The following is a 22,800-nucleotide window of genomic DNA, read 5'->3' as shown; positions in this document are numbered from 1 at the left end:
CATCTTGGCCTCCAAAGAGCACTCTGGCTGCACTTCTTCCAACAGGGATCTACTGGTTCCTTTGGCAGCCCATGGCACTTTCAATAGTCTCCTCCAACATCATAACTCAAAAGCATCGATTCTTCTACGGTCTTCCTTATTCACTGTCCAGCTTTCGCATGCATATGAGGTTACTGAAAATGCCATGGCTTGGGTCAGGAGCACCTTAGTTCTCAAGCTGACTCCAAGGTTACTCCCTGGTAATTTTGTAAATACTTACCTACATATGCACAGTGAATTGATAGGAAAAAAGGGCTTCTTTAGTCATGTTTGGAGTCCTAGTGTGGCACTGTGGGATAAGCACTGGAGTGGTAACTGCAAGGCTGGTGGTTCAAACCCACTAACTGCTCCTCAGAAGTCCCATTGTTGTTAAATGCCGTCAAGTTGGTTCTGATTCATAACAACCCTGTATAGGGTTTCCAAGGAGCGGATGGAACCGCTGACTGTGTTGTTCAAATGACTTCCCAGTCCAGCGCAATAACCCACAGTGTCACACCAGGGCTACATCAGAAACCCTATATGGGGTCACTACTAGTTGGAACCAACTGGATGACATTTAACAACAGCAACATAGTCATTCTGGCATATCTGCGTGGTGTGAACAGTTAACATACTTGGCGTGTGAACAGTTAATATACAGTTAACATAATGTTGGTGATTTGGATTCACCCTGACGCACTTCAGAAGGAAGGTCTGGAAATCTACTTTCAGAAAAATCAGTCATAGAAAATCTCATCAAGCACAGTCTGACATGGAGTCACCGTGATTGAAAAAGACTGAACATCAAATGGTCATGTAGACATGGTTTTGAGTCTGGTTCTATCACTTTCTAGATGTAGGACCTGAAGCCAGCACTTAGGCTTTCTAAGTCTCAGTTTCCTCATATAATGAAGTACTTCTTACATAAGTTCCCTGTGAAAACGTTAATAATACAATACAGAGAATGCATCTGTTAATTTTATCTGTTAATTTTAACTGGCATCACTGGATATTTAAAATACCATAAAATGAATAGGAGAAAACATGATTTAGCAATTTTCTTTCCAGTCTGTATGGTGTTAAAAAATGCAAATTAAATAAACTCTTTTCATCATCCAAATACCTAACTCAATTTATTATTGTACTTTACATTTTAAATTATAATTATATTTGATTATATTTATAGCATCTTTTATTATGAATCCTACTTAGATTAATAAAAGGAAGACTAAGCTTACAAAATTATTTTTTTGGTTTCTTGCCTGCTGGGTGAGATTTCCCATCAATTAGACATCTGGAATATTTCCAGATAACATAGCTTGAAGATACTATAAGACTTTTGTTCCCAGAAATAGATTTGACTCTCTGCCTAAGTTCTTTCTCAAAAAAATATAAAATCAAGATAATGCAGCCTTTTTGGCAGAGAACTGGAAATTCAGAGCATGTTTAGATTTATACTACAGTTGCAAAGATCAGTGAAGAACTTTTCCATCACTAGTTATAATAGCTTCATTACATCTCATTGGCGCTTCATGTTTATGTTCTGCCTAATGATTTTCCTTCAGTCAATAGCAGCAAACAACAAATAAATTACTCAATGATAATTGGTACTTTGACATGCTTTTTGCCTGAAATAAAGCATTTGTGCCAAAAAGTTTCCTACATTTTCCAAGATGTGTTCACACTTTACATTTTTAACTAATAAGGTTATTAAGTTTTTTTTAAATAACTAGTTTTACATAATGTAGTGTAAAATAATCAGAAAAAATACTAAAGTCAGTGCAAAATAAGCTGTTTTACTGGAAAATATCCAATCAATGGAAAAATCTTCTTGGTCAGGAAAAGTGTTCTTTGTGACGTACAATCAAAATCTGAATATCACTGAAATCCATTTCGATTAAACTTTTAAAAAAATGTATCATTGGTTATTATTTTATTTAATCATGAAAATTCCTCAGAATGTGCACCCTGAGAACCCAATAGGTATTAGGAGCTCTGCTTAGTACTGACAAGCAAAGCTCCACTGGTAGATGGAAATGTTCATGTCAGCACTTCTTTGCAGCATTTAACATCCAAGTTAATAATAAATAGCAGGTGAAATAACTAACAAGAAGCTCTGGTAGCGTAGTGGTTAAGAACTAACAACTAGTCAGCCAAATGCCCCTCACTTGTTGGTGCCAGTTCTCTTAGACAAATCTAAATTCAAGCCTAATCCAGGGACTGGCTGCCTAGCAAACATCTAAGAAAGACACCTGTGGATCAGAGGCCGTTTTCCAGGAACTGAGCATTAGTTAGCATTTATTTTTGGAAGAGAAATAAGGAAGTAAGTCAGAAAATTTTATGTTTCTGCAAGCCTACATAAGGTGCTTCAAGATACAGGCTGAAATCTGAACTGATTCTCAAGGTACTCAAATCCCTGAAGAATTTTAAAGCCCTGCAAAGTATTCATAATGATGTCATTAGCACTATGACATCGGAGAAGGTAAACAGTAACACACAGTGAAATAGCAGCATATCTTCAAATCCATCCATTCATTCTTTCAACATATATTGGTCAACTGCCTACCTTGTGCCACGTACTGTGATAGGGGCAATAAAGATGACTAGGATAAAATTCAGAAACTACAAAGTGGGCAGATTTAAATTCCATTGGAATAACTTTGGCACTGTAGGATAATGCACTGGACCACAAGGTCAGTTTGAAACGAAAAGGTCGGTGGTTCAAATTCATCAGCTACTCCTTGGAAACCCTATACTGGGTCGCTATGAGTCAGAACCGATTTGATAGCACTTAATAACAACAACGGTTAAAACAGAGGTATGTGTCAAAGTCTTTGAAATAAATTTAGATGTAGCAAATCACTATAATGATAAAATCAGACAAAGTTGCACATGTGTGAGTATACGCAGGCATTAATTATAATAGAGAATTAGTAGTAGTTTGCCAGCTATGACAGGAGAACAGAAAAGCACTCTGTTGTAAAACCAACACTTATCTAAAAACATGGAGATGTAAAGGGGCTGGTGAGTCTAGAGTACCTGGGGAGACTTTTTATAAGATTCTAACAGGAAAACTGGGGAGCACTGGCTCTGTATGTTAACTATAAACCAAAGATCAGGAGTTCGAGTTCACCAACTGCTCAGCAGGAGAAAGATGAGGCTTTCTGCTCCTGCAAAGATATACAGCCTTGGAAACCTTATCCAGGGTCATTATGAGTTGGAACTTACTCTACAACACTTAACAACAACAACAATGTAAAGAATATTATATTGATTTGCCTAATTTTTTATAGAAGAAAGAACCAATAGAGGTTCATGGGATGTCATGGGGGAAGGGGATGGTGATGTCATGGTTACCTTCAAGGGCTGGGAAACCAGAGCTGGGAAGCTCAGGAGGCTGCTAAAATATCCTGAAGAAGAGTCTGAGATTTGTGGTGACAACTTGGGTAGAAAAGGGAGGCACAAAAACACATCAATAATCTTACTGACTATATTGGTTGAGGTTTTACCTTGAAAGGGAAAAAAATGATGGAGGCAGAAGGCATTACACAGATCATTGAATCAAGAACCTAGTATAGTCTATCTGATTGTTGTTGGTGGTGGCCATTGTGTCAATTATGGTTCATGGTGACCCTACATGTGTCAGGTATAATTGCACCAGAGGGTTTTCCAGACGGGAACCTTACAGAAGTAAATTAAAAAAACCCATCTTCTAAGGTGCCTCTCAGTGAATTCAAAGCACCAAACTTTTGGTTGGTAGTCAAGTGCTTAACAGTTTGCACCACCCAGGGTGATTTTTTTTTTTTTTAAATTAATGAAGACTTTGGGCAACTCTTAGACTCATGGTTGTTGTGTTGTTAAGTACCATCAAGTCAGTTCTGACTCATAAGAATCCTTACATGGTTTTCAAAGAGCAGTTAGTTGATTTGAACCACTGACCTTGCAGTTAGCAATCCTGTGCTTATCCTCTATCGCCACACAAAGACTCCTAAAACTCATGTTGTTGTTGTTGTTGTTGTTAGGTGCCATCTAGTTGGTACCAACTCATAGCGACCTTGTGTACAGCAGAACGAAACAATGCCCAATCCTGGCCAACCTCAGTACTAAAAATTAAACTGTTTTCCATTTCTGGCATCACTGTTTAGTTTTTGGAAATGATCAGTCCAGTGAATGTTTGCAATACCATGTCAGGGACTTCTGTGACTCTGAAGTACTACCACAATGCTTTTCAGGTAATAAGCAGCAAAGTTTGTGAATAATAGTAAATTTTTTACATATGAAAGCTACTCACTTGGATTTGACATCAATATATAAACACTTGTAAGTGGGAACACTTACTCTGCAGTAATCCAAAGTCGCAACATATTCATAGGATCCTAAAGATAGCTCTGGCTTCTCATAGTGGTCCAGTCTTCTCCCCATGTGGTCCAAATGTTGGAAATAGAATGGTGGAACTAATAAAAAAGAAAAACAATTTTTGTTTTCATAAACACAGAAAATTTAATACTCATCAAAATTTATTATGGGAAGAAAAGATTTAGGATGAGGAAAAGGAATAGTGAAGTTATTAAATTGTTGTTGTTAAGTGCCAATGACTAGGTCCTGACTCATAGTGACCCTCTATAGGGTTTCTATCACCACTTGCCTGTCAGTCTGTCATTACTTTGGTATTTTGCATGTGGCTGTAGTGCTGGAAGCTATGTCAATGATATTTTAAATACCAGCAGGTGACACATGGTGGAGAGATTTCAGAGGAGCTTCCAGAATAACACAAACTAGGAAGAAGGAGAAACGGACTATTTCTGAATGTTTAGCCACTGAAAACCTCATGAATAGCATCAGACCATTGTCAGATACACTGCTAGAAGATGAAAACATTATGAATAGCACTAGAATATTGTCAGATACAGGGGCAGAAGATGAATCCCTCAGGTTGGAAAGCACTCCAAATATGACTGGGGGGAAAAAGCTGCCTCCTCAAAGTAGAGTTGACCAAGATGACATAAATAGAGTAAGGCTTTCAGGACCTTCATTTGCAGATTGGATACAACTCAAAATGAGGAGACACAACTGCAAACATCCATTAGTAATCAGAACATAGAATGTGCACAGGATGAATCTAGGAAAAATTGGAAGTTGTAAAAAATAAAATGGAATGCATAAAGATCAATGTCCTAGGCATTAAGACCCCTGATAGCACATTGCATTACTAGCTTGGCTGCTAACTGCAAGGTCAGCATATCGAACCCATCAGTAGCTACATCATGGGAGAATGATGAGGCTTTCTGCACCTGTAAAGATTTACAGCCTTGGAAAACTCTATACAGGGTTGCTATGAGTCAGAACTGACTTTAAGGCACACAACCAACCAACAAGTAAGCGATTTAAACTGTATGCTGAGCAAATAATTTGATAAAGTGGATTATATTAAAAAAAATATGATATCAGGGTTGGAAGAAGACTCATTAACAACCTGTGATATGCAGATGATACACTCTTGCTTCCTAAAAGCAAAGACAACTTAAAATATTGATGAAGATCAAAGACCACAGCCTTCAGTATGGGTTGCATCTCAACGTAAAGGGAAAAAAATTACTCACCACTGGACCAATAAACAACATCCATGTAAGTGAAGAAAAGATTGAAGTTGTCAAAGAGTTCATTTTGCTTGAATCAACCATCAACACTCATGCAAGCAGCAGTCAAGGAATCAAATGATGTATTGCATTAGGCAAATCTGCTGTGCAAGACCTCTTTCAAGTATTCAAGAACAAAGATGTCAGTTTGATGACTAAGATGTGCCTGACCCAAGCCATGGCATTTTCAATAACTTCATATGCATATAAAAGTTGGATAACAAATAAAGAAGACTGTAGACGAATTGATGCATTTAAGTTATGATGTTGAAGGAGAGTATTAAAAGTACCATGGACCACAAAATAACAAACCAATCTGTTTTGGAAGAAGTAGAACCAGAATGCTCCTTACAAGCCAGGATGGCCATACCTTAGACATACTATCAGCAGAGACCAGTCCCTGGAGGGGTACATTATGCTTGGTAAAGTGGAAAGTCAACAAAAAAGAGGAAGACACCCAACAAGATGAATTGGCACAGTGGCAAAAGCAATGGGCTCAAGCGTAGCAATGATTCTGAGGTTGGTGTAAGACTAGGCAGTGTTTCATTCTGTTGTGCATAAAGTCACTGAGTCGATACTGACTCAGTGGCACCTAACCAGAATAACATTGGCCATATTGAATCAGGCAATGATATGGTTTACTATCCAAGAACAACAAATTGGAATGGTGTCACATTCATTGTCAAAAAGAACATTCAAAATCTATCTGGAAGTATAATGCTGTCTGTGATAGGATAAAATCCATGCGCCTACAAGGAAGACCAGTTAATGCCATTATTATTTAAATGTATGCACCAGCCAGGGATGAGGAAATTAAAAATTCTACCAGTTTATTCAGCCTGAAATTGATCAAACAAACAATCAAGATATATTCATAATTACTGGTGATTGGGATGCCAAAGCTGGAAACAAAGAGAAAGGATCAATAACTGGAAAATATGGCCTTGGTGACAGAAGTAATGCTGAAGACAGATAATATAATTTTGTAAAACCAACAGCTTATTTATTGCAAATACCTTTTTAAACAACATAAAAGATGACTATACAAATTGACTTCACCAGATGGTGAACTGACTACATATGGTGGAAAAGCTCAATATCATCAGCCAAAACCAGGCCAGGGAAGTCTATGACAGAGTGCATCAGTTGCTCATATGCAAGTTTAGAATATGAATCGGAAGAAAATGAAAACAAGCCCATGAGCCAAAATATTATCTTGAATTTAGAGATCAGCTCAAGAACATATCTGATGCGTTAGACTCTAATGACAGAAGAGTTGTGGGAAGACATTAAGAACATCACATAGGAAGGAAAATCATTAAATCATTAAAAAAACAGAAAACAAAGAAAAGACCAACATGGATATTAGAAAAGACTCAGAAACTTTTCCGAAGCTGTAAATATTTGTGGGAGCAAATATCCTCATCTTTCTCCCACTGAGAAGCTGGTGGACTTGAACCATTAACCTTGTGGTTCACAGTCCAGTGTTTATCCTACAGAGCCACTGATCTCCTTTTTTAAAGCTGGAATGTGGTATATTCTAAATATCTACTATTTGAAAAGAATGTGCTTCAAAGTTTTTGCTGTAAAGTGCATTCAGTTGGTTCTAACCCATAGAGACCCCCTGTATAGTATTTCTGAGGAGCAGCTAGTAAGTTTGAACTATTGACCTTGTAGTTCAAACTGACCTGTGGTTGAATGCTTATCTTACAGTGCTACACCAAGACTCCGCATTCGAAAGTACTCATGCCTCTAAAAAATTCCTCTTGACCTTTTAACAGGTAATGACAAAATACATTATTAAGACTATTCTGGAGAAATAAGGGATGAAAATACGACTGTTTTTATTAGGTGTTACAACCCAGATTTAATTGTCTCTATTTAATTAAAAGAATTCTGAGTTTTTTAATTATGTGAATTTTCAATATACCTAACAGAACTATACTCTGGCTACTGGGATATCTAATTAACTGCAACAGCTCTTATCCTTTCTTGAGAGCTGTTTTCAACCATGGTGAGTTTGCATGATAGTCCTCTAATGTTTGTGTTTCAGCACAGACAGGATTACTGTATTAGGGAAAGCCTACACCACGAAGATCTCAACCGAGGGACTCTAATTTGATTCAAATGTCTAAGAAGGTTAGTTCTGGCGAAGACCTGGAAGTCATCCAACACACAGGAACACTGATGAGTCACATACTGAACACTTGCACAAATATGGCCTGGATTCTCTGTGAAAGCAGCTCTTGCCATTTTGAGATGAATAGTACTGGTCATCAAAGCCACTACCAGAAGAAGAATTTAGAGTAACCAGCAATGTTCGGACTTGAAGCATTTTGTAAAGAACAACAGTTTCATTTGTAATGCCACAGAAGTAACATTCTTTCATACAAAACCAACAACTCAGTATTCGTTTCTGCTCCAATTGTGAAACTAACACATGAATGACATAAAACAGCACTGTGTTGTAGGTTGAACTTAAAATAAAATCACTGAAGCTTGACATTCCCATTTACTTACCATATTACACCATTTAAAAAAAAAAAAGTTTTATAAAATTCGTAAGTACATTGTTGTTGTTGGATGTCATCAAGTTGGTTCCGACTCATAGCGACCCCTATGCATGACAGAACAAAACACTGCCCCATCCTGTACCATCCTCACAACTGTTACAGTTGAGCCCACTGCTACTGCCACTGTGCCAATCCATTTCCTTAAGAGTCTTTGTCTTTTTTGCTGACCTCCACTTTACCAAGCATGATGTTCTTCTATAGGAACCGGTCACTCCTAAAAACATATCTGAAGTACAAGAGATGAGGTCTCATCATCCTTGCTTCTGAAGAATATAATGGCTGTTGGCTGTACTCCAAGACAGATTTGCTTGTTCTTTTGGAAGTTATGGTACTTTCAATATTCTTCTACAACACCATAATTCTAATACATCAATTGCTTTCCGCTCTTCCTTATTCATTGTTCACTTTCATATCATATGAAACAACTGAAAACACCATGGCCTGGGTCAGGCTCGCCTTAGTATTCAAAGTGACATCTCTGTTCTTGAACACTTTAAAGTGGCATTTTACAGTGATTCACCTAATACAATAAATATGTCATTTGATTTCTTGACTGCTGCTTCCTTGAGAGTTGATTGTGCAGTCAAGCAAAATGTAGTCTTTGACAACTTCAATTCTTTCTCTGTATAGCGTGATGTTACTTATTGGTCTAGTTGCATGGATTTTTACTTTCTTTAACATTAAGGAGCAATCCATACCAAAGGCTGCAGTCTTTGATCTACCTCAGTAAGTCTTTGAAGTTCTCTTAGCTTTCAGTAAACAAGGCTGTGTCATGTGCTCATCACAGGTTAATGACTCTTCCTCCAACCCTAATGCCATTTTCTTCAAATAATTCAGCTTCTCAGAATATTTGCTAGCATACAGATTGAATGAAAAGAAAGAATACAATCCTGGCACACAACTTCTCTGATTTTAAACCATCCAGTGTTCCTCTCTTCTGCTCGAACAACTGCCTCTTGGCTCTGGGATAACCCATTCTTTGCAATGCTATCCACAGTTTATTATGATCCACACAGTCAAATGCCTTTGCACAGTCAATAATGCACAAGTAAATATATTTCTGGTATTTTCTGTTTTCAGCCAGATCCATTTGATATCCTGGTGTGGTACTGTAGGATAAACACTAGACTACAAAGGTCAGTGGTTCAAACTCATCAGCGGCCCCTCAGAAACCCTACACAGGGTCGATATGAGTCAGAACCAACTGAGCAGCACTTAACAACAATGATATCACTAGGTCCACATCCTCTTCTGAATCTAGCTTGAATTTTGGCAGTACTGACGCAACCGTTTTTAAATTATCTTCTGCAAAATTTATTTGCATGTGATATTAATATTACTGTTTAGTGATTTCTGCATTCCTTTGGGTCACCTTGCTTATGTACTTTCATACACACATTTGTTGTTGTTAAATGACATCAAGTCGGTCCTAACTCATAGCACCCCGGTATAGGGTTTCTGAGGCTTTAGATCTTTGTGGGAGCTGAAAGCCCCATCATTCTCCCGCAGAGCAACTGGCAGATTTGAACCATGGACCTTGTGGTTCACAGTCCAGTGCTTATCATATGGAGTCACCAGGTTCCCCTCATAAGTACACTGTTATTGTTAAGTGCCGAGTAGGCTCCTAGTATAGAGGAATGACCCTGTATAGAGTTTCCGAGGAGCAGCTGGTAAATTTGAACTGCTGACCTTGAAGTTCAAATTAATCTTGCAGTCCAGTGCATTATCCCACAGTACCACACCAGTATATAGATATATCTGTAAATTAGGAAAATTCAGTGTCTTGAAAAAATATTGTAGAAATGGAAACTGATAGTATCAGCTGAACAAAGTAAATGAAAACCACCAAAACCCAAGTCCACTGCTAAGCCAAATTCAATTCAGTGGCCCTATAGGGCAGAGTAGAACTGCTCCATAGAATTTCAAAGGCTACAGATCTTTAGAGATGTTGATGTTTTTCCTATGGAGCAGTTAGTGGATTTGAACCACTAACTTACTACATTTAACTCACTGCATTACCAAAGATTCTTAAATAAGTGAAGAAGATGTTAAATTTCATTTTTGTTGCATTTAGATGAAAAAGGATGCCACACTTCCTGTCTTAGGATGTCTGGTACAGTGATTTCTACGTAGTGTAACCTATCACTCAGATTCATATGCTGTTGTTATTGACCTTGTGATTCAAACCAAGCTTGAGGTTGCATGCTTATTCTACGGTGCCACACCATGTAATAGAAGTGGGCCTCAAACATTTCATGGAAGACTTCCACTATCTTTTAATTCCATTCTTCCACGAACTTTTTCAAGCCCCACTCTACGTGAAGTTTTCATTCTTTTAATTCATTTTCTATATTTTAGTCTTTCCTAAAAGGTTGTGTGGTGCTTTAGGATCAGTATTGGACTGTGAACCACAAAGTCTGCAGTTCAAACCCACTGCTTCTTAGAAACCCTACACAGGGTTCCAATGAGTCAGAACCGACTCCATGTCATTTAACAACAACAAAGGGTTGTTAAGAGTTGAAATGGACTCAATCAATAGCTCTGGGTTTTGGGCTTGGGATCTGTTTTAGGAACCACTGTAATGTATGCACTGCTATATGAGCCCTGTTTTCCTGGAGGATTTTGAACTTACTGGGCAGTCTTTGAACAATTTGTAGAGAAGCAGAGTGGAACCACATGACCAAGTCTTCTGGGTTCTTTCTAACTCCAACAAGCCTCTAATTTCTTCAAGCCTCAAATGAAGAATGAGGGGTCTGGCTTCCTTGAGAGGACAAATGACCCTGTTGTAGCACAAACATGGCAGTATTCTAGCAGTGGATACCCCAGGAAAGGAATCTACTGTGTGGAAAGAACTCTTTGGTATCGGCAAGAATGCCGAGTAGTTCTCTCTCCCTAGAATTGGCTGGGCCTTTTAAGGCCATGAGCTGACACTTGTGGTTAGATGAGGAAGTTACATCAAGTTGAAGATCCTGGATGCTCCACTTTTTAGATATAAACCTGATCACCCTGCTAAGAGCATCGAGGGCTTGACAATAAGAAATTTGGGAATGTGTTGGAGAACTTCATCTGAATATTTCAGAAGAGACTTTGCTTTCTTATGACATTGTCACCCCAAAACTACAGCACAGGAAAACATGAAGATAATTATCACATAAAACCGTTCTAGAAAAACTTTCTAAGTGCACATATAAATAAATGTGAGGATTTTCTCAGCTTAAGTTTGGGCTTTAACACTAAAGAATTAAAAATATAGGGAAGTGTTATAAGGGTAATCAACATGAGCACACTTGTAGCAAGTGTGCAGTTTTTACAACATCAGCACAGATAAATAAAGTGTCACTGGATCCCTGAAGTTAAAAACAAAGGAAAACCACAAAACAGTTGTCATCCACTTGATTCTGACTCAGGGTGACAGTATGTGTTTCACAGTAGACATGTGCTTGCTCCACAGGGTTTTCAATGGCTGTAATTTTCCAAAAGTAGATCTGCAGATATTTCTTCTGAGGTAACTCTGGGTGGATTTGAACCCCCAACCTTTTCATTAGTAGCTAAGCACTTAACCATTTGTACCAAAGAGAATCTTCCTGATGTTTAGGTTCTAAGATTTAGGAATAGCCAAGCATTTGGTTGCAGGTTTCATCCAGAATGAGTGATGGAGACCGACCTTCCTTAGAAAGAGAAGCAAAGGTGGAGAGCTAACAGAAAATTGATCTCACTGGGATATCCAATTTCCACTGAGAAGATGCCACACGAACAAAGAGACAGACTCAAACCAACAATGTAACTCTGTAGTAAGGCATTTTTCAAAACTGAAAAAAGTCTCTTTGTGAGAAAATCTCACAATGCCAGTTGGATACTACAAAGTAGACAAGACATTGAGCCACAACAAAGGGGCAGAGAAGATAAGAGACAATCAGTAACCAGACAAAAATGCCATGAAGGTAATGAAGCAATCAGAAAATTGCCTGAGCTCAATTGTCAGAAAGCACCCCGACTCAGCAGGAAGCATGGGCGAAAAGAATGTGATACATTCTTCAACGCTAACCTTGGGGAAGAAGGTCCATGAAGACAGGAACAGATGCAAACATGTAGACAGTTACCACATAAACTAGTCTAGAAAAAGTTTATAAGTACTCGGATGTGAGGACGTTCTTAGTTTTAATTTGTGCTTTTACACTAAAGAATTAAAAACACAGAGACATGTTATAAGTGTAGTCAGTATGAGCACACTTGTAGCAAGTTTCTCAATATCAACAGATTCAGATTGGTATAAAACTGATAACAAAATAAATATGGAAAGGTCGTTGGTAATCATTGTCTTTCCTCTCTAAAGAATTCAGGAGTCTAAAGAATATAGTATTTAGAGAAAAGTCCATATACGTTTTAAAGCCCTCAGTCATTCATACGCTGATCCCAAATGTTAATAAGAAGCTCGTATACAATAACTGTAAAAAATGACAAAAGAGGAACAGTTTCTTAGATTTATCATCTGTAGATATAAAATGGCACACAGTTTTCTTCCAGTTGAGTCTCTGTGCAAGGTGACTAAGAAATGGTATGCCACCTTTTGAGTTTTCTTTAGTACGAAACACTGTAGCTTCCGTGTGAGACTCATGGAGTGGTGGAAGGACAGCTGGAGCTTGGATGTCCCAAATGAGCATGTTCTGATTTACTTCCTGCCAGTGAAATTACAAATAACGTACTACCGTGTAGAAAATAAATACCTGCGCTTCTCCTCAGTTGAGAATTGTATGTATTTCATTACATAAAGTGCTTTCACCAGCATCCAATGATACCACTTACCGTCATTCACACAGCTGCAAAATCCACACTGATACCGCCTTCCTCCTTCAATAAACTGCATAAACGGGCACATGTAGGCCTTGCATCTGTTGCATCTGACTGGCCCAGTCTCACCATGGTTTACCAGGTAAAGGGGAGTCTATAAGAAACAGGTAAAAATAAGCAATAGGTATTTTAGAAATCCTGTGCTATGTGTGTAGTCTGAAGTCTCTTCATGGCATTCTTTATGGAACCTGTAACTTTCAACACTTTCCAGAAGAGTACAGATGCTTCATTTGATACCATGTGAAGTCAAGCAATGAGGTATTATCCACAACATCCAAACAAAAAATAATTTAAATGTGTATCTCAATATTAGCACAGACGTATGTATGTATTTTGTTTGTGTGTATGTATGCGAAGCAGGGAGGGAGAAAGGAAGCAAAGAGAAACACAGAAAAATAGGTTAATGGCAATAACATTTATGCTAAAAAATGTCCTGGATGCCTTTTACCACATATTTTGCTACGTTTTTTCATAGACTATAAATAAAGAGGTAAATGGGGGCCTGATTTTATAAACTTTACTTTGCATAGCAGTATGCTGTTTAGATAATTTCATCTAAGTATACAAAACACATCTTCACAAATGGTACTATCTGTTTGAGGAAATATGCAATGACTCTCACTTATTTAGGAAAAGAGGCTGGTTCTGTCTTTTCTGTTACTCTGTCAGCTGACAAAACGTTTCACAGAGTGATCTCAACGTGGCTGGTCATTACTCTGTCAGACTGAAAAATAAATATTTCAGTTGCTCCTTCCTCATAAACACACATAGAAACCATTACACATCTGTTTTTTGGTTTTTTTTTTTTTTTTGCTTTGTTTTTAATTATGAATTGAAGGAAGGTTTACAAAGATCATCAGTTTTACAGTCAACAAATCATACACTTTGTGTCATCTTTATGATTGCAATCACCTCCATGGAACAACAGATAGCCCCACTTCCTCCTTGTGATTCTTATTTTGATTCCACTACTCTCCTCCTAGTGTAGTTTTTACAAATTGGGCTGCGAACCTTAAGGTCAGCGGTTCAAAACTACCAGCCGCTCCGTGGGAGAAAGATGAGGCTTTCTACTCCTGTACAGGGTCGCTATGGGTCGGAACCGACTTGATGGCACTTAACAACAACAACAACAACTCTCCTCCTATAAAGGAGCTCTGGTAGCATAGTGGTTACGAATTGGGCTGCTAACCCCAACATCGGCAGTTTGAAACTACCAGTTGTTCCGCGGGAGAAAGATGGGGCTTTCTGCTTCCATAAAGATTTACGGCCTCGGAAACACTGTGCAGGGTCACTATGAGTCGGAACCAACTCCATGGTACTTAACAACAACTCTCCTATAACTTCCCAACTGTGTCATTAGGTAGATGTTGCCCTTTTGATTTTCAATGGTTGACCATTTCATGGTGAGCACACCTTACTAGTGTTGTTGTTCCCCTGTACATCTATCTATTGCTTGGTTGAAATTTGGTGCATGAGGTGAGTTCTAGACCTTAAGGGTGGCTGAGGGCCACAGTCTTAGGTTCTTCCAGTCTCTTCCTGATCAGTAAGCACAGTCTTTTTTGTAATTTTGAGTTTTGTTCCACATTTCTTCCCACTCTCTCCAGGACCTTCTAATGTGATCCCTCTGAGAGTAGTGGGCAGTGGTAGAGGGACACCATCCAGTTCTGTTCTCAAGAGTGTGGTGACTGATGTTCACTAGCTTCAATGGTCCACTGGACTAGCTGATTTCAAGCATATTCAACTTTCATCACTCATCTTTCTTTCACACATAGAGAAACCAATAGTTGCACCTTAGATGGTTGCTCACGAGATTTTAAGATCCTCAACATTACTCAGTAAAGTAGAATTCAGAACATTATCTTTGTGGATTATGTTATGTCAATTGACCACAGTATCCCCTGAGACTACGGTCTTGAGCCCCTAGATCCAAGAAATCATTGCCTTAAGATGTTTGATAATATCTAAGAAGTTGTCATCATTTTGTGCCCTGTATGCTCTACCACATTCATAGCTGTATTTGCAGCAAAGGTAGTACCCACGTACAAATATCCTCTTTCAAACTCTTATATATGTATGGATATACTCCCACTCTCCCTCCCATACTCATTCAGCCTGTGCATCTGTCCATGTATCTACCTGCAGAACACTGTTGTTTCAGGGTTAGCTATAGAACACCATTTACCCCTACCCCTTTTAACCCTTGCATACCTTCCTGTGTCTTTACCTGTCTTCATCATTCTTTGGCCAACCTCCCTTTTCTTATATATTGTCCTCCTCATCACTTGCATTAACATCTGTCTGTCCTCTAGCCAGTGAATTATTCTCCCTTTCCTTCCACCTGCTGTTGTTGTTAAGTGCCAATGAGTGGCTTCTGACTCATAGCAATCCTGTACGGGGTTTCTGAGGAGTGATGACTGGTGGCTATGAACTGTCACCTGTGGCTCAAACTGATCTTGTGGTCCAGTGTTCCTACCCCCTGTCAATCATCAAAGAATACTTCTTTTAGCATGAAAACCTTTTCTTGAATTTTTAATAATTGTGGTCTCAAACAATACTGGTTCTTGTGTGACTTACTAATTTCACTCAACATAATGTCCTCTAGGTTCATCCATGCTATCATTATACTTCAACACTGCATAGTATTTCATCGTGTGTATGTACCAAAGTTTATCCATTCTTTCACTGATGGGTATTTAGGCTGTCTCTTATCTTTTTTTCTATCATGAATAACACTGCAATGAACATCAGTGTGCATATATCTACTTGTGTCATGGTTCTTATTCCTTATGGATATATACCAAGTAGAGGGATTGCTGGGTCATATGGTATTTCCATTTCCAATTTTCCGAGGAAGCACCATACCATTTTCCAGAATGGATGAATCACTGTATAGTCCCACCGGCAATTTAGGAGGGTCCCAGTCTCACCACATCCTCACCAGCATTTGTTGTTTTCTGTTTTTTTGAACTCTGCTAGTAATACCGAAGCCATTATACATCTTTTAAAATTTGAAAGTGAAACTACTTCAGTACTAGAAGGCCTAGTTTCGAATTCTTTCAGCATTCAAACTAAAACCACAAGGGTTCTTCTTGTTTTTATACATCTCCTTAAAATATTTTTAGAAAAGTATGAGAGTTATATAGAGTTTGGCACATCGCTAACTTTTTTTCCCCCCCAAAGAAAAAGACGTAAATGAAGTACACTGCCAGCTTTTTCAAGGCTGTTTGAAAAGCATGTGGGTTCAAGCTATTTTCCGTCCAAGTTCACTTCTGTTCCCTAGCCAGATGGTCAAGAGGAAGACTAATCCACAACCGAGGTTTTAGATATGGGCTGGCGGCCCCAGAGCAGAAAACACAACATTTCAATGTAGTATGCAAAGGAGTTAGAGGAAGAATTACCAAAAAACCCCTAAAAGACCCACAACCACACACACATATACACAAAAACCATTTGGAAGCACTCCTCACTGACTTTGCACTGTCCTGCCTTCACCTCCCACCTAAGGGAGTTGAGAAAATAGATATGATCTTGTTTATTGTCTTCTGACCCACAGCAGGGATAGTCCTAGTGCCCTGCAGGAAGGTCTGTGACAAGGATTAAATGAGTAATACATGTACTATACGGAACACTGTGCCTGGCACATTAACTGTTGGAAAAAAAGGTAAATTAGCATTTTTAGACACAACAACCTTTCCTCTCTCAAAATCACTCAGCTCAGGGAAGAGTATCTTTAACTGGAGAGTTACAACTGCATTCCTTTAAAATGGACTCTCTTGAATTCCAGAAGGCATTTATTTATACAAATATTTAAATGAGTCAACTAGTTTGTCACTACAAAATGACATTATAAACAGGAGCTAGAAGGCATGGAATCTACCTTTCAGGAGACTATGATACAATCCAGGATAACAAGCTGAGATGCAGAGTCAATTTTAAAAACACTCTAGGAATTTCATTTAAATGTATAAGCTCACACACATACATATTAAAACTTGCAATAAACTCATTTATATGTTCAGTAAAGGGCAAAAAGTGGCAAATGTTTGTGCTTTTTAGCTTATAATTTAAGGCATGACCTGAAAAGAGACGAAAGAATCTAACAAAAAGATGTAGGTACAAACAAGAGATTCTAAGAATGACAAATGAAGAATTAGAAGAAGTGAAAAACAGCAAAAATGCAAGGAACCCTCCAAATCTTCAAAAATCCAGTTACCAATTCAGCCTCGAGTTACTGTATTGTTCTACAGCTTCAACTTTTGAGATCAGACAACGCTTTTAGGAGTTAAACATTTACAATTCACATCTAGTCCAGTTACACTTTCTTATCCTTTTATTTTCACAGAGTACAAAGGGTATAATCAATTCCCTGAAAGACTTGAGAAACAAAATACAATGCAATTATTTCTAGACATGCCAGTGGTAATGGAAGGGAATCGACCTTATTTTTTTTACTGATAGGATTTGCTCAGAGGCAAGCCTAGCCTAAAATAACTGTAAAATTGTCAGAGTAACTAAGGCCTAAGCATTCCAATGCTGGCAGATTCAAACTTGCAGCATTGAAAATGAATGTCTAGTAATAAACTGGCGTCAAGCAATGACTGTATCAAGGCTATTAAATACGCTTACAGTTTTTCAACTTTCACTCCTTTGGAAGCAGAATGATGGATATGTGAGGAAGGTCTTCAGACAACTGTGGTGACAGTAAAGAATGTTAAAAGCTTTTTAACTGTTTACATTTTCTTTTCAGGCAACAAGACATGGGTTTCTAAATTGTGCTGTCTTGTTTCATCTCCCTCAGGCCATGTTGAAAACCATCAGAGAATTTTTGTTGCTGTCTCCAGATGTCTGCCTATCTGCTACACAGTAGTGTGTGGCGTCAGCTCATAAATAGCTAATCTCACTTTTCTTCTGAGTTCTGCACTAGCTTGTATGTGTGGCTTTAAAAAATTTAATGCAAATGACTTCCCAAAATTTCCCCTAAGTTATTATCATACAAAAGACATTATACCACATTTAAAGTTTCATAATTTCGTTCATAAATGCATTTTGATCTTTTGGCCTCTACTATGTCCTTGTTGTTGTTAAGTGCTGTTGAGTATGTTCCAACTCATAGTGGACCCTTTATAGGGTTTCCAAGGAGCAGCTAGTGGGTTTGAATTGCCAACCTCGTGGTTCGCAGTTCAGTGCTGATCCTACAGCACCACACAAGGAGTCCTGACCCCTTTTATTCTGTGTTCTTATCTTAAATAGAAAAGTAAAAGGGTAGAGATACTGAACTAACTCTTCTTGGTTCTGGCCCTGTGTGGCATGGCCCATTTAATACAATCTGAAAGTGATAAGGAAGCTGATGAAAATACAGGAAAGAGTCATATTTAATTATTTGCTTATATTTTTAGATTACCACTGTTGTTGTTGTTGTTAAGTACCATTGAGTCAATTCCGACCCATAGCAACCCTGAGTAGGGTTTCTGAGGAGAGGCTGATGAGCTTGAACCACCAACCATTGCTAAAAATTAAAGCAAAAACCAACAGTGCCACACCAGGTCTCCAGAACGAATTATCATAGCCATGCTAAATATAATACTGGGATTAATTTAAGAGCCCTGGTGTTGTTGTTGTTGTTGTTAAGTGCCTTCAAGTCGATTCCGACACATAGCGACCTTGTATAAGGTTTCCAAGGAGCAGCTGATGAGCTTGAACTACGGATCTTTGCAGTTCAAATGACTTTGCAGTCTGATGCATTAGCTCACACACCACACCAGGACTCCAAGGTAGTGTAGTATATTCTGAGCTGGGCTGCTAACTATAAGGTCAGCAGTTCTAATTTGCCAGTCACTCCAAGGGAAAAAGATGAGGCTTTCAGCTCCCATAGAGATTTACAGCCTCAGAAACCATACAATCAGGTGCCACGAGTTAGAACTGATTCGATGGCACACATCCACCACCACCACCACCACCACCACCAATTTTCATTAGAACACTTAAAAAAAAACACAGCTCTTTCTCTTTTTTTGTGTGCATGTATAATATCATGGTGGATTCAGGATTCCTACCATTATCTTATACATCTAACCTTTTTATAGTAGTTGCTATATACTGTGTGGCTCTGTGACGTTTACAATCTAGTGAAGGAAACACGTGGCTTCAGACACTAAACAGGAGACTGAAACCACAAGGTACACAGTTTAAGTCTGTCAGGCACTCCATGGGAGAAAGATGAGGCTTTCTGCTCCCGAAAAGATTAAAAACCTCAGAAATCCTATACAAAACTGCTAAGAGTCAAAACTGACTCAACGAACGGTACTTCTAAAAAACAACACAAGCATGTTAGTTTAGTCTTTCTACTTCACTAGATTGTTGTTGTTTGTTGTTAAGTGCTTTCGAGTCAGTTGCGACTCATCGTGACCCTGCACAGGGTTTCCGAGGAGTAGCTGGTGGGTTTGAACTGCCAACCTTTTGGTTTGAAGTCCAGTGCTGATCCCACAGCACCACACCAAGAGGCTGTAAATATACATACTTAAAAGAATAGGTTATGAGTAGAAAGAATGTTGGGAGGTAATGTTTTAAGATCATTAACAAAAACCTATTCAGCCTAAAAAGGTAATGTTAAACTATTTATAGAATGCATTTCCCAAACAAAAATATTCATAGATGTTCAAAGAAAATGAAGCAGAATGGTCAAGAGAACCATCATGAGGAATTTTTATAAAATTAGTAGGATATGTATTTCAGTTTAGACATTTGTAGGATTAAGAAAGATCCACTACACAAATCTGGCGATAGATTCAGTGTCTTCAAGAAAATTATAACAAACCACCGAGCCACCAGAGCTCCTATGATAAACAACAGATAATACTAAATATTAAAAAAACAGATACAGTTGTCCCTCAGTATCCTTAGGGGACTGAGTACAGAACCTGCCCCTCCTCCCTGGTATGGACACCAAAATCCCTACATGCTCTAATTCCTTCTATAAAATGAGAAAGCATTTTGCATATCATATAACCTATGCACATCCTCTCATATACTTTAAATCATCTCTAGATTATTTATAATACCGAATACAATAAAAATGCTATGTAAATAGCACTTTATGCTACCACTTAACCTTTGAGAGACTGCTTTGACCACTTGATTTTACTTTTTTCAAGTATTTTACATTCATGGTTGGTTGAATTTGGGCATTCAGAGCCCAAGGATGCTGTTGTTCTTAAGTGACATCAAGTAGGTTCTGAGCCATAGACACCAGGACTCCTAGAACTAACTGAATGCTGTTGCTGTTGTCAAGTGCCGTCGATTCAGTTCCGACCCATAGCAACCCTGTATGGGGTTTCTGAGTTGCTGATCAAACGGCTTTGCAATCTGGCACATTAACCCACAGTGCCACACCTGAACTCATTGAATACCAAACCAGAAAAGCTGAAGAAAATATGAAAGTGTTTTTCTAGCAAATATCCAGTAGATGGCACTGTGCTGCTAAAAATTAAAGCAAAAACTGAAGGGCTGCCCTTATGGTTCAAACTGACCTTGAAATCCAGTGCTTTTATCCCACAGGGCCACACCAGGAGTCCTGTGTAGGGTTTCCAATGCTGTAAATTTTTATGGGAGCAGAAAGCCTCAGCTTTCTCCCATGGCTGGTGGTTTTAAACTGCCAACCTTTGGCTAGCAGTACAGTGTTACAGTACCACCAAGGCTCCTTAGCTAATTGATCAGTAAGTAATATACACCTAAAATACAACACCCTAAGATACAGATGTTCATTTTATGTAACTTTGTTAGTAACATTTATTGGAGTCCTGGTGTGGTGCTGTGGGTTAATGTGCTGGACTGCAAAGTCGGTTTGATCTGCAATGTCGGCGGTTCAAGTTCACCAGCCACTCCTTGGAAACCCTATACAGGGTCACCATGGGTCAGAACCGACTTGACAGCACTTAACAACAATAACATTTATCATTATTACTGCTAAAAGTCAGGGTGCTCAACTGTTAACTGAAAGATAGGAGGTTAGAGTCTACACAGAGGTACTTAGAAAAAAAGCCTCGTGCTAGCCTTTCAAAAAATGGGCCACTGAAAACCCGACGGAGCACAGTTCTATCCTGAAATACATGGTGTTGCAAGAGTCAGAATCAACTCAACAGCACTGATAGGCTTTCTCTACCTATATCCAGGAGATTACTGGTTGAAAGGTGTCTCCGTCATCCCTCTATTCTAGCATTTGTCCCATGACTCATTTTTCTTATTTTTCAGCACACAAAATCACATAAATTCGAATACACGCACTCATCCAAACTCACTCTTTCACCAGATATTTGTCCCTCTCCTCTAATACCTGTTTGCCAATTTTGGAAAAAAAAAAAAAAAGTATACTTTCCATTTTCCATCTACACCTCTCTTTTCATTAGATGGCTCCAGCACAGTGACCTGTGTCCTGGGACTACACAGTTGTCATCACACTACAACATTCTGCTTTGTAATATCCTATCTAAGCAGTTATGAACTGCCCAACAGAGTTTCTGGAATCTTGATGGAAGTAGCCTGCCCTTAGCTTTCCTTTGTGGAGCGGCTGGTGGGTTGGAACTGCTGACCTTTAGGTGAGCAGCCCAGTGCTTAACCACAGACTGGACCACCAAGCTTCTCTTTTTGTTGTTGCTGTTGCTGTTACGTGCCATTGAGTCTGCTCTGACTCATAGCAACCTGTATAGGGTTTCCGAGGAGTAACTAGTGAGCTTGCACAGCTGACATGGCAGTTCAGATGACTTTGCAGTTCACCACATCAACCCACAGCGCCACAACTAAATCAGAGAAAACTTACAGTAAGAAGACCTGCCTAAATCAGCAGCCTAATCAAGAATCAGATTCAATGTCAGCTCATCATTCTCAATAAATCACTATAAATACTTATCTACAGCAGCTAAAAGGAACTCTGGCAGCATAGTGGTTATGAGTCGGGCTCCTAACCTCAAGGTCAGCAGTTCAAAACTACCAGCTATTCTGCAGGAGAAAGATAAGGCTTTCTGCTCCCGTAAAGATCTACAGCCTCAGAAACCCTGTACAGGGTTCTCTATGAGTCTGAATTGATCCCACGGCACACAACCACCACCACAGCAGCTAAGATTGTATATTGTCAATTTGCAAAGTCGTTTCTCCTGTGGATTGTTGTAGTTGTTAAGTGCTGTCAAGTTGGTTCTGGCTCATAGCCACCTTGTATAGGGTTTCTGAGGAGCTACTCGTGAGTTTGAACTGCCAACCTTATGATTCTCAATACAGTGCTGTTCCTACAGTGCCATACCAGAAGGCTGCTTTATTTTCTGGATTTCCCTCAAGAGATCAGCTGACAATTCAGATTAATTAGGAGATATAAGTAGCAACATGAAATGGTATGTGAAAAGATAATCCACAACCTGTGATGAATGTTAAACATTCAGACTATTAGGCATGCTAGAAGATAAGAAGGCTCAGATTCCCAGAGGATTAGGTCCAGAAGCTAAGACGAAATGACATCCAGTATCAACTGTTCTCATTACATAAATTTCCATATGAAAAAAATGAGAAGCAGCTAGTATTTGTTTTCCATGTTCAGCTTTACCACATATGACATTCAATCAGGGTACATAGAAAAAATACAGGTCAACAGTCTGTTATTTTGTTTTGTTGTACACAGCAATATGTTTTAATTGACTATTTTTAATTAACAAGTATAGCATAAACAATATTTTCTGAATAAT

General features: G+C 38.7%; 1 protein-coding gene across 2 annotated transcripts in view; it reads right to left on the bottom strand.

The window, feature by feature from the left end:
- SEC24D (SEC24 family member D) overlaps positions 1-22,800 on the bottom strand; it is a 166,912-nt gene that overhangs the window by 86,420 nt on the left and 57,692 nt on the right. For both annotated transcript variants that reach the window (XM_006874588.1, XM_006874587.1), the window contains 2 exons: positions 13,031-13,169; positions 4,357-4,472 (listed from right to left, as the gene is read on the bottom strand). In XM_006874588.1, the coding sequence (XP_006874650.1) occupies positions 4,357-4,472; positions 13,031-13,169 (255 nt within the window). The remainder of the gene's footprint in view (positions 1-4,356; positions 4,473-13,030; positions 13,170-22,800) is intronic.

Source organism: Chrysochloris asiatica, unplaced genomic scaffold (genome assembly GCF_000296735.1).
Source record: "Chrysochloris asiatica unplaced genomic scaffold, ChrAsi1.0 scaffold00288, whole genome shotgun sequence".
Classification (NCBI taxonomy): domain Eukaryota; kingdom Metazoa; phylum Chordata; class Mammalia; order Afrosoricida; family Chrysochloridae; genus Chrysochloris; species Chrysochloris asiatica.
Note: the sequence above shows the minus strand (reverse complement) of the source record. Positions and strands in the feature narration are given on the sequence as shown.